Raw genomic sequence first — 12,214 nt, forward strand, 5'->3', positions numbered from 1 at the left:
AGTTACAGTCCGGACCTTAATCCGATTTAAATGCTGTGGCATGACCTTAAGTAGGCGGTTCATGCTCGGAAACTCTCGGATGAATTACAACAATTCTGCAAAGATGCATGGGTTGAAATTCCTCCAGAGTATTGTAAAAGACTCATTGCCAGTTATCGCAAACAAATTTATTGCAGTTGCTGCTGCTAACGGTGGCCCAACCAGTTATTAGGTTTAGGGGCAATCACACAGGGCCCTGTAGGTTTGGATTTCTTTTTCCCTTAAAAATAAAGACTTTCATTTTAAAAATGCTTTTTGTGTTACTTGTGTCATCTTAGTCTAATATTTAAATTTGTTTGGTGATCTGAAACATTTAAGTGTGACAAACATGAAAAAGAATAGGAAATCAGGAAGGGGCAAACACTTTTTTACACAACTGTAGATTGAACATCCTGTGCGGGATCAGATAGCTTTGTAACCATCGTAGCTGCATTATTTAAAGCCATGTCTGCCTTTCTGGTGATTGACAGTGGTGACTTGCCCAGGTAACATCTGGTGCCTGCGCTCACTCACTGTTTTTCTCCTAACTCCAGTAGTGAGTGAGTGCAACTGCCTGATTTCTCCTAAGACTGCACTGACTCTGGGTAAACCAGTGGTGTCCACCACCCGACAGAGGCTGGCGCATCCAAATTCATGAGGAAAACGGTGCACTAAAGTGCCCGCCCAGTCAAGGGTACATGAGTACCCCAATCACCATACAAGACTTGAGAGCGTTTCTGCACAAAGGAGCGACAGATTTCTACAGTAACGATCTGATATTTATAGGGTATAAGTCTCGTATCTGACTATGTGCTTAGTTTAAAGTGGGTTTTGGTGGTGACGGATTCCCTTTACGGTTTTGCGCTTATTTGATTTCTTTTTTCAGAGCATATGAAATAAAACGAAATAAAGCAACTTAGTGTGGGTTAACGATGCTGGTTAGAAATTTCTTACCAATTCCTACCCAAAGCTCCAATCGCAAACTATGTACCTCCATGATGGCAGCCTGCATATTCTGATCCTGAAGTCTTAAAGGGGTTCTGCAAGCTTGGGGCTCAGTATGTGACTGCAGACTTCTGAATTCTCACAGTAAATAGTCCTCTTTCAGGATTCCCCAGGGCAGGTGCCAGGAGCGAGCAGTCATGTGACTGCGGGTATGTGATCTACATACTGCCGGGCACAATCCGACTTGATTTCTCCGCACTTGCTCAATTCATTTGTACCGAGTGAGGTCGCGCGTGTCTAGTCGGCACGTGACCGCGTGTTTGCAAACCACATACTTGCAGTCACGCCCCCACCCATTCCCAGTGCCGGAAAATTCTGACAGTGCGCACAATGCATGCTGTGAGGATTCACAAGTCTGAAGCCACATAAAATGACTGCAGACCTGAACCACAAGCATGGACAACTCCTATAAACCCTTGATAGGGTACAGTCACACGCTCAGTATTTGGTCAGTATTTTACATCAGTATTTGTAAGCCAAAACCAGGAGTGGAACAAACAGAGGGGAAAGCTGAAATAGAAACACGTCACCACTTCTGCATTTATCACCCACTCCTGGTTTTGGCTTACAAATACTGATGTGAAATACTGACCAAATACGGAATGTGTGACCGTAGCCATACACATCAGATGACCGTTGGCCAATTCTTTTCAGGCAGCCATCTTACCTGACTCCTTCATACATAGGAGCGCTTACACGTCTGAGCATACCTGCACTCTATATGAGAGCATCGCTGTCAGACATCTCTGGTGGCTGCTCATCTTTGGAGATCAAAGATAATTGGACATGCCGGATCCCTATGTCTTCCCCCAAATCACCTGTCAACTCCCCCCCCCCCCGCCGCATTAGACTGTCTGCTGAAGCCATCAGGTTTGGGGGGTCTGATTGACGTTAGTCCAATGTGTATGGCAGTATTCATTCTCTTCTATCTGTCCTTTACTTCTACCACAAAGTGGGGGACACATAGAGGACATGATGAGACGCAGAACCTCAGGATTACACTCTACAGAGTTTGTTACCAATAAGACACATAGTTTGCATGGCCGCTGAAAAAAGAAAACCATGGAACATGTCATGAAGAGCTACAGCAAAGTTGCTTTACTTTTTTTATTTAAGAAAAAAACTATTGGTTTTGTGGCGGTGGACATAAGCCTTTGAGTGTTCCTAATTCTGGGACATATGTAACATATTCCACTATGTGGCTTCTCGTGAACAGTATTATCCTGCACCATGCCCAAGTCAGTATTTGTGCTGCTAGAGAAATAATGTCATGTAAAAGGCGCGAGCTCCCGAGTCAATAACCACATTGTTACACGCTTTCTTTTATTTGCCTGTACCCATTGTATTCTGTCTGTTGTCCCATCAATTACCACCTTGTGGCACACAAAGATGGGGCAGCTCCCGGCACCATGAGAGCTGCTAAGCTTCTCACATACTGTGTGGTATGTGCTGGATGCTGGTCCATACTGTGTAAGGCATGTAATCACCTCCTTAAAGGGGACATCCGGGACTTAACAAAAAAGGCATGTAGTTGTTAACAGAAGCAACTACCTGTCATTGATCGGTCCTCCCAGAGATTCAGCCACATGCCTTTTTTCTAAAGTCCCGGATATCCTCTTTAAAAATGAAATTGGTTGACACCTAAAAGAAGCAAACAAACAAATAAAGAAATGATGATCAGTACGGTATGGAGCTGTCACAACATTTACTTTAGAAGGAAAAGTCACAGTCCCAGTGTTCTTCATGGATGAAGCATGGTTGGGTCAGTACAAGATATATGGTCAAGGCAAAAATAAGGACATATTATAAGACTTACCCACACTAGACTGGGTTTCCTCATGGTCATCTCGACCCTCTGTCACGTTGCTCAAGAAGTGATTGCTAGAGATCTTCATTGGTGTCCTGGTTACAACATTCTTTGGGATATTAACATTTTTTTCTGTAAGTATTTGTAGCAAAGCTATATAGAAACATACAGAAGCCAAACAGCCAACTGAGGCAATAAATGTGATCCACAATGTAGCAGAACATGTACATATGGCAACAATATCTTTAATGCCAGCCATACATAGAAAACATCCTCTCCTGACTGCCCCATAACCATGCCGTAAGTGCTGGGGGTACATCTATTTCTACAAGAAAGACGCAGAGGAGTGGGCACCTCAAAATCTAACATCCATGACCCTTCTTCTTCTCCAGAGTCTTTAATCTAATTTGTTTTGCCCGAGTATGAAAATTACATTACATTGGACAGCAATTGGTATAATATTTATTATACTCATGGAAGTGACTAATCAGGACAAAATTAACCTAAATCAGGGTAAATATCAAATGTATCGGATTATCTGCCAGGAAACTGACATGACAAATAGAAATTGGTCTGCCATTCACAATGATTGCCGCTTGTGAACTGTATTTATAAGATATGTCAAAGACAGCTCCACTAGACAGAACAGGAGAATTTAAAGGGAACTTGTCACCTGAATTTGGCGGGACCGGTTTTTGGTCATATGGGCAGAGTTTTCGGGTGTTTGATTCACCCTTTCCTTACCCGCTGGCTGCATGCTGGCCGCAATATTGGATTGAAGTTCATTCTCTGTCCTCCGTAGTACACGCCTGTGCAAAATTTCCAAAGTTTGTAAAAAAAAAAAATTGCCATTTTCCGAGACCCGTAGTGTCTCCATTTTTCAGGATCTGAGGCCGGGTGAGAGCTTATTTTTTTGCACGCCGAACTGATGTTTTTATTTATACCATTTTGGTGTGTATATGATCTTTTGATCGCCTGTTTTTGCATTTTATTGCAATGTTGCATTGACCAAGAAAACGTAATTCTGGCGTTTCAATTTTTTTCTCGCTACGCCGTTCACCGATTGGATTAGTTCTTTTTTTACATTGATAGATTGGGCAATTCTGAACGCGGCAATATCAAATGTGTATTTTGTATTTTTTTTTTAAATTATTTTGAATTGGGCGAAAGGGGGGTGATTTGAACTTTTATACTTTTTAAATATTTTTAAAAACATTTTTTTTTACTTTTGGCATGCTTCAATAGTCTCCATGAGAGACTAGAATCTGCCATAACCGGATTGGCTCTGTTACATGCAGGCAAAGATCAGATCATGTAGCAGAATACCTCACTTATTACCGTATGTGTGCCAACCACTGGGCGGCGCTCATAGCTATCCGGCTATGACAACCACAGGGGTCTCCTGCTGACCCCGGGTTGTCAAGTCAACCCATCGCCGACCCGCAGTCATGTGACACGGGCACCGATGGGAGGAGGTAATGACACGCTTCCTGTGCGTGCATGTTAAAAGCCACTGTCAGAGTTTGACAGCGGCATTTAACATGTTAACAGCCGCAGGTGAATCGCAATTCCACTCGTGGCTGTTCCGGGCACATGTCAGCTGTTCAGATCAGCTGTCATATGCCGGAAAAGGTGCGGGCTCATCGCCAGAGCCGGCACCCAACGGGGGGAGGTGTCCAATGACGGACTCGGTCTGTCAATGGACATTAAGGGGTTAAATACATTCAGTTGCTGCAGCGTGGTGCTGATGTTAGCTCATACCTGCCTGTGTTGTACACTTGCTTCTCCTTCACCCAGAGTGACACAATCTCTGGAGGCAGATTCTCAGGAGATCTTTGTCCCACCTATAAATCTTAACAGCTCATTTACATATTAAGATATCAAGGTATCATTTTATTCAAGTTTTATGACCGAAATGCCCATATCGATGGATTTGGAGGATTGATCATAATAAAGGAGGATGACAATTGCTTTCTATCTTAACAAAATATCTGTGGGTGTAAACGGCGTCCTCAGACCAAGCTCATCATCTGTAGAACTGATCATAAATCTGTGTCTTTAGTCCCACTCACTGATCTCATGTATACAGGCATTTCCTACATTCCCTTAGGCCGGGATCAGATGGATGCATGTTCTCTCATGCGAGAGTATAGTCCCGATTATGCTCATGACACTCAGCTCAGAGTTTGATCCGAGTGTCACCTTAGTGTGATCCAATTCTCTCTCATTACAGAATTGCAGCACAGGTGTGGAGAAGATGGAGAAATTAATTTCTCCATCTTCCCCATTGTATCTGTCCACGTAGATTGGACTGCACACGGATTACACCAGACTAATGTTTGACATAGAGCCACAGACTTGCACGGGTGTGCCTGGTCCGATGCACTCGCGGTATGCTGCAATTTTTTTCTCATCGCTAGTCGGCACTGCCCTATAAGTATAACATTGGGCCGAGTGTTGCCTGATAAAACATTGGAGAGCATTCAGCCGTCTTATACGCTCGTGTGAGCGAGGCCTAATAAGCAGGAAAACTGATCATCAGAAATGATTGCTGTCTCCACATACAATATCTACTTTTGCTAGAGACTCATAAAATAATCAGTCTTGTATGTATGGTCCATATAGAAAGAAACATCACATTAATGTTCACCAGGAAGAATTCACATTAATTTCTAACCTTGTCTGTGACTAGTACATAATTCAGCCTCAAACTGACTTCATAGCCGTCCTCGTGCATCGTGGCGGAGATGATCTGCAATGGAGGAAACAACATTCATTCCAAACAATGATAGAAACATGAACATCTTACAACAAAATGTGATAACTCAACTGTACTTCTGTGTTCAGAATCTAAGAAAATAAAACCGAGGCCAAAACAAACGGCTAAAATGTAGAATTTACTATGTGCTATTCACCAAACCCCGAAGATGTTCCTTATCCAGATAACATGACCCTAAGGCTATGTGCACACGTTGCAGATTTGCCTGCGGATTTTTCTGCTCTAAATCCGCAGTTCTTGGCAGAAAATGCAGATGCGTTTTTTATGCATTTTTTTTCGTGGTTTTGATGCGTTTTTTGCGCGGCTTTGATGCGTTTCTGTATGCGTTTTTGAAAGCTAAATAAAGATGTATTATTGAACAACAAAAAAAAAAAAGATTTGTGACGTCATTTCTGTCCAACCTCCTCTTTTACATTTGTCCAACCCACACTCCATTACACACATAGATAGATAGATAGATAGAAGGAATGAGCTAGATAGATATTAGATAGATAGATATAGACTAGATAGATAGATATTAGATAGATAGATAGATAGATATTAGATAGATAGATAGATAGATAGATAGATATTAGATAGATAGATAGATGGAATGAGATAGATAGATGTAGATAGATATATGGATAGTTAGGCTACTTTCACACATCAGGTTTTTGCCATCCGGCATAATCTGGTGAGTTTTGAAAAAAACTGATCTGATTTTATTTTCGCTGGATCCGTTTTTTTTCTCATAGAGTTGTATTAGCGCCGGATTGCGCCTGATGGCCACATGTTTCATCCGTTTTTTTGCCAAATCCATCAAAAGAAATTGTTTCTGGTGGACGGAGAAAACGTACAGAGGAAAGTTTTTTCTGTCCGGCGAAAAAACGCGCAGCTACGGATCCAGCGAAAAACGTATGAAACTGAGATGTGAAATGATGAATCCGGCCTCCGAATCCGTTTTTTCATGCATTTTTTTCCATTGAAATCATGTACATTTTCTGTCTTCTCTCTCATTCTCTCTCTAAAAAAAAAAAAAAACGGATCAGTTGCATCAGTTTTTCACTATTTGCAACGAATCCGTTTTTTCAAAAATTCGCCCGATCCTGCCTGACGGAAGCAAACTGATGTGTGAAAGTAGCCTTACTATCCATACATCTATCTACATCTATCCATCAGGCAGGATCCGGCGAATTTTTTAAAAAACGGATCCGTTGCAAATAGTGAAAAAATGATGCAACTGATCGTTTTTTGTTTTTCTTTTAGAGAGAGAGAGCGAGAGAGAGAATGGAAAATGTGCATGATTTCAATGGAAAAAATGCATGAAAAACTGGATTCGGAGGCCGGATTAATCATTTCACATCTCAGTTTCATACGTTTTTCGTCGGATCCGTTGCTGGGCGTTTTTTCGCCGGACAGAAAAAAAAGTTTTTCTGTACGTTTTCTCCGTCTGCCGGAAACAGTTTCTTTTGACGGATCCGGCAAAAAAACGGATGAAACGTGTGGCCATCAGGCGCTATCCAGCGCTTATATAACTCTATGAGAAAAAAACGGATCCGGCGGATAACAAAACCACGGATATGTTTTTTCAAAACTCGCCGGATTGTGCCTGACGGCAAAAACCTGATGTGTGAAAGTAGCCAGATAGATATATGGATAGATATATCTATGTATCTATAAATATATCTATAGATCGATATAGCCATAGTTATCCATCTATAGATATATCCATAGTTATCCATCTATAGATATATAGATTTATCTATGGTTATACCCATAGATATATAATAGCGAGGCCTATGTTTCTTACTGACCATTTAAAAAAAAAAAAAAACGGAAAAAAATGGCGTGGGCTCCCGCGCAATTTTCTGCACCAGAGGGGGAAAGCCGACGGCCGTGGGCCAATATTTGTAGGAGGTAATACCCATGGCCCTTCTAGTCTATGGATATCAGCCCGCAGCTGTCTGCGTAGCCTTTACTGGCTATTAAAATAGGGGGACCCCCCCAAAAAAAAATTGACGTGGGGTCCCCCTATATTTTATAGCCAGAAAGGCTACGCAGACAGCTGCGGGCTGATATCCATAGCCTAGAGAGGGGCCATGGATATTGCCCCCCCCCCCCCCGGGTTACAAATACCAGCCCTCAGCCACCCCAGAAATGGTGCATCTGTAAGATGCGCCAATTCCGGCACTTAGCCCTTCTCTTCCCACTCCCGAGTAGCGTTGAGATATGGGGTAATAAGAGGTTAATGTCACCTTGCTATTGTATATTATTGTCAATAAGACGCCTATCCATTATTAATCCTAGAGTAGTGAAAGAGTTAAAAAAAATAAAGACACAGCCAGAAAAAAGTATTTTAATATTCTTAATTTAACCATACTTACCATACTCAATCGCCTATAAAAAATTTAAAATAATAAACCGTATACTCCCTGTCCGACGCAGTCCAATTAATAACGAGTGTCCCACGATGATCTCCCCTATAGAATAGTGACATCGGGTGATGTCACTGCTCTATAGACCTTCAGTGACACACTGACAGGAGGCAATGGCTCCTGCTGTGTATCACTGAGGTTACCTTAGTTGAGGGTCTCACTTTATGGCATTGCTGCGTGGGAACTTTCTCACACAGCAGTGCCACAAGTGAGACTAGGGACTATTTTTACAGTGGCGGAGGAATACAGTGTGGGAGGATACCTACCTTCATTGTATTCCTGGAGCCCCTGGAGAGCGGTCGCATCAGCTGATGCCGATGCTCTCCACGGGAGATCATCGTGGGACACTCGTTTTAATTGGATTTCTGCGGATCAGGGAGTATATTGTTTGTTTATTATTTTAATATTTTTTACAGGTGACACTGGCTTCGGGGATCAAAGTGACAAGTGATGGTGAGTATGTACTCTATGTTGTATGTACTGTATGTCTAGATGTTGTATGTATGTAGTATGCTGCATGTATGTAGCATGTTGCATGTATGAAATATGTTGCATGTATGTAGTATGTTGCATCTTGTATGTACAGTACAGACCAAAAGTTTGGACACAGCTTCTCATTTAAAGATTTTTCTGTATTTCCATGATTATGACAATTGTACATTCACACTGAAGGCATCAAAACTATGAACTAACACATGTGGAGTTATATACTTAACAAAAAAGTGTGAAACAACTGAAATTATCTCAAGATATAGATACAAAAAGCATAGATAACCAATCTCAGCCAGAAGCATTGCTATAATTGCTTCCCTAGTACTATACCACAAATTCAAGAAAATAGTAGACAAGTATATACTGCTACCAAAATATGAGTACAAAGGTACTCACAGACCACTATAGCACAAAAGTATGATAAAATCAATAAAGTTTATTGAAACATAGTTTAAAACTGTACAAAATACCATATGAGGATGTCAGAAGACTCAAACAAAATTCCATATTGAGCAGTGGAAGCATACTTATACATCTCATAGAAAGCATTTAAATGGCCCACAAAAACATCCTTTAAGGTCATTATATCATGTGTTATACCCGGATGATGGGAGCTCAATTATAATGGACACCTCGAAAATAGTAAAGAATGAAGTCAATGCTTACCCATACTAAATGTCGCTGCAGGAACGCCCCGATGCGCGTTTCGCCAATCACGTGCTTTCTTCATTCTTTACTATTTTCGAGGTGTCCATTATAATTGAGCTCCCATCATCCGGGTATAACACATGATATAATGACCTTAAAGGATGTTTTTGTGGGCCATTTATAGGGCCAACACTGTGATAGATATATCATTTAAATGCTTTCTATGAGATGTATAAGTATGCTTCCGCTGCTCAATATGGAACTTTGTTTGAGTCTTCTGACATCCTCATATGGTATTTTGTACAGTTTTAAACTGTGTTTCAATAAACTTTATTGATTTTATCATACTTTTGTGCTATAGTGGTCTGTTAGTACCTTTGTACTCATATTTTGCAAACAACTGAAATTATGTCTTATATTTAGGTTCTTCAAAGTAGCCACCTTTCGCTTTGATGACTGCTTTGCACACTCTTGGCATTCTCTTGATCAGCTTCAAGAGGTAGTCACAGGGAATGGTCTTCCAACAATCTTGAAGGAGTTCCCAGAGATGCTTAGCACTTGTTGGACCTTTTGCCTTCACTCTGCGGTCCAGCTCACCCCAAACCATCTCGATTGGGTTCAGGTCTGGTGACTATGGCGGCCAGGTCATCTGGCGTAGCATCACATCACTCCCCTTCTTGGTCAAATAGCCCTTACACTGCCTGGAGGTGTGTTTGGGATCATTGTCCTGTTGAAAAATAAATGATGGTCCAACTAAACGTAAACCGGATGGAATAGCATGCTGCTGCAAGATGCTGTGGTAGCCATGCTGGTTCAGTATACCTTCAATTTTGAATAAATCCTCAACAGTGTCACCAGCAAAGCACCCCCACACCATCACACCTCCTTCTCCATGCTTCACGGTGGGAACCAGGCATGTAGAGTCCATCCGTTCACCTTTTCTGTGTTGCACAAAGATACGGTGGTTGGAACCAAAGATCTCAAATTTGGACTCATCAGACCAAAGCACAGATTTCCACTGGTCTAATGTCCATTCCTTGTGTTCTTTAGCCCAAACAAGTCTCTTCTGCTTGTTGCCTGTCCTTAGCAGTGGTTTCCTAGAAGCTATTTTACCATGAGGGCCTGCTGCACAAAGTCTCCTCTTAACAGTTGTTGTAGAGATGTGTCTGCTGCTAGAACTCTGTGTGGCATTGACCTGGTTTCAAATCTGAGCTGCTGTTAACCTGCGATTTCTGAGGCTGGTGACTTGAATTAACTTATCCTCAGAAGCAGAGATGACTCTTGGTCTTCCTTTCCTTGGGCAGTCCTCATGTGAGCCAGTTTCTTTGTAGCTCTTGATGGTTTTTGCCACTGCACTTGGGGACACTTTCAAAGTTTTCCCAATTTTTCGGACTGACCGACCTTCATTTCTTAAAGTAATTATGGACACTCGTTTTTCTTTACTTAGCTGCTTTTTTCTTGCCATAATACAAATTCTAACCGTCTATTCAGTAGGACTATCAGCTGTGTATCCACAAGACTTCTGCACAACACAACTGATGGTCCCAACACAATTTATAAGGCAAGAAATCCCACTTATTAAACCTGACAGGGCACCCCTGTGAAGTGAAAACCATTTCCAGTGACTACCTCTTGAAGCTCATCAAGAGAATGCCAAGAGTGTGCAAAGCAGTCATCAAAGCAAAAGGTGGCTGCTTTGAAGAACCTAGAATATAAGACATAATTTCAGTTGTTTCACACTTTTTTGTTAAGTTTATAATTCCACATGTGTTAATTCATAGTTTTGATGCCTTCAGTGTGAATGTACAATTTTCATAGTCATGAAAATACAGAAAAATCTTTAAATGAGAAGGTGTGTCCAAACTTTTGGTCTATACTGTATGTTGCATGTATGTAGTATGTTGTATGTATGTAGTATTTTGCATGTATGCAGTATGTTGTATGTATGTTGCATGTATGTAGTATGTATGTAGTGTGTTGCATGTATGTAGTATGTTGCATGTTGTATATATGTATTATGTTGTATGTATGCAGTATGTATGTTGTATGTATGTAGTATGTATGTTGTATGTTTGTGGGTTTGTTTATACATTCAACACATTAGCCGGATGATGGGACTACTACTGTCCCATCATTGGCTAATGTGTCACTCACTGTCACTGTAGCAGGCATAGCCCGATGGGACTTGTAGTCCCATTGGACGATGCCTGCACACACACATGCACACACACACACACAGTGCCACACACACCCGGACAGCCAGCAGACCCCCTGGACAGGCCGCAGACCACCCGGACAGCCCGCAGACCACCCGGACAGGCCGCAGACCACCCGGACAGGCCACAGACCACCCGGACAGCCCGCAGACCACCCGGACATCCTGCATACCACCCGGACAGGCCCCAGACCACTCGGACAGCCCGCAGACCACCCGGGCAACCCGCAGACCACCCGGACAGGCCGCAGACCTCCCAGACAGGCCGCAGACCACCCGGACAGCCCGCAGACCACCCGGACAGCCTGCAGAGCTGGCAGGGAGAGCCTGAAGACCCCCAGACAGCCCACAGACTCGGCACGGAGAGCCCGCAGACCACCCAGACAGCCCGAAGACCACCCGGACAGCCCGTAGACCACCCAGACAGCCCGTAGACCACCCAGACAGCCCGAAGACCACCCAGACAGCCCGCAGACCCGGCACGGAGAGGCCGCAGACCCCCAGACAGCCCGCAAACCTGGCACGGAGAGTTCGCAGACCCCGCCCGCACATACACACGCACAGTCACCGCTCACACTCCGCCCACTCTCTTCCCCCCTCCCGAACTGCAGCGTTTCCTCCTCAGCTAACCCGCAGATCTTTTTTACATCTGCGGTTTTGCTGCGGATGTGCCCGACTCAATGCAAGTCAATGGGTGCAGAAACTCTGCAGTTCCGCACACAGAATTCACATGCTGCGGAAAAAAACAATGCTGCGTTTCTGCGCGTTTTTTTCCGCAGCATGTGTACAGCGGATTTGGTTTTCCAAAGGTTTACATGGTACTGTAGACCACATGG

The 12,214-nt window shown here is 42.9% G+C and overlaps 1 protein-coding gene across 1 annotated transcript in view; it reads right to left on the reverse strand.

Moving 5' to 3' along the window:
* The window catches only part of LOC138644939 (double zinc ribbon and ankyrin repeat-containing protein 1-like), a 161,141-nt gene that overhangs the window by 64,331 nt on the left and 84,596 nt on the right, over positions 1-12,214 (reverse strand). Inside the window, exons 16-17 of the mRNA XM_069733874.1 lie at positions 5,508-5,582; positions 2,840-2,939 (exon numbers count right to left, since the gene is read on the reverse strand). Of these exons, the coding sequence (XP_069589975.1) occupies positions 2,840-2,939; positions 5,508-5,582 (175 nt within the window). The remainder of the gene's footprint in view (positions 1-2,839; positions 2,940-5,507; positions 5,583-12,214) is intronic.

This window comes from Ranitomeya imitator, chromosome 7 (assembly GCF_032444005.1).
Source record: "Ranitomeya imitator isolate aRanImi1 chromosome 7, aRanImi1.pri, whole genome shotgun sequence".
Lineage (NCBI taxonomy): Eukaryota > Metazoa > Chordata > Amphibia > Anura > Dendrobatidae > Ranitomeya > Ranitomeya imitator.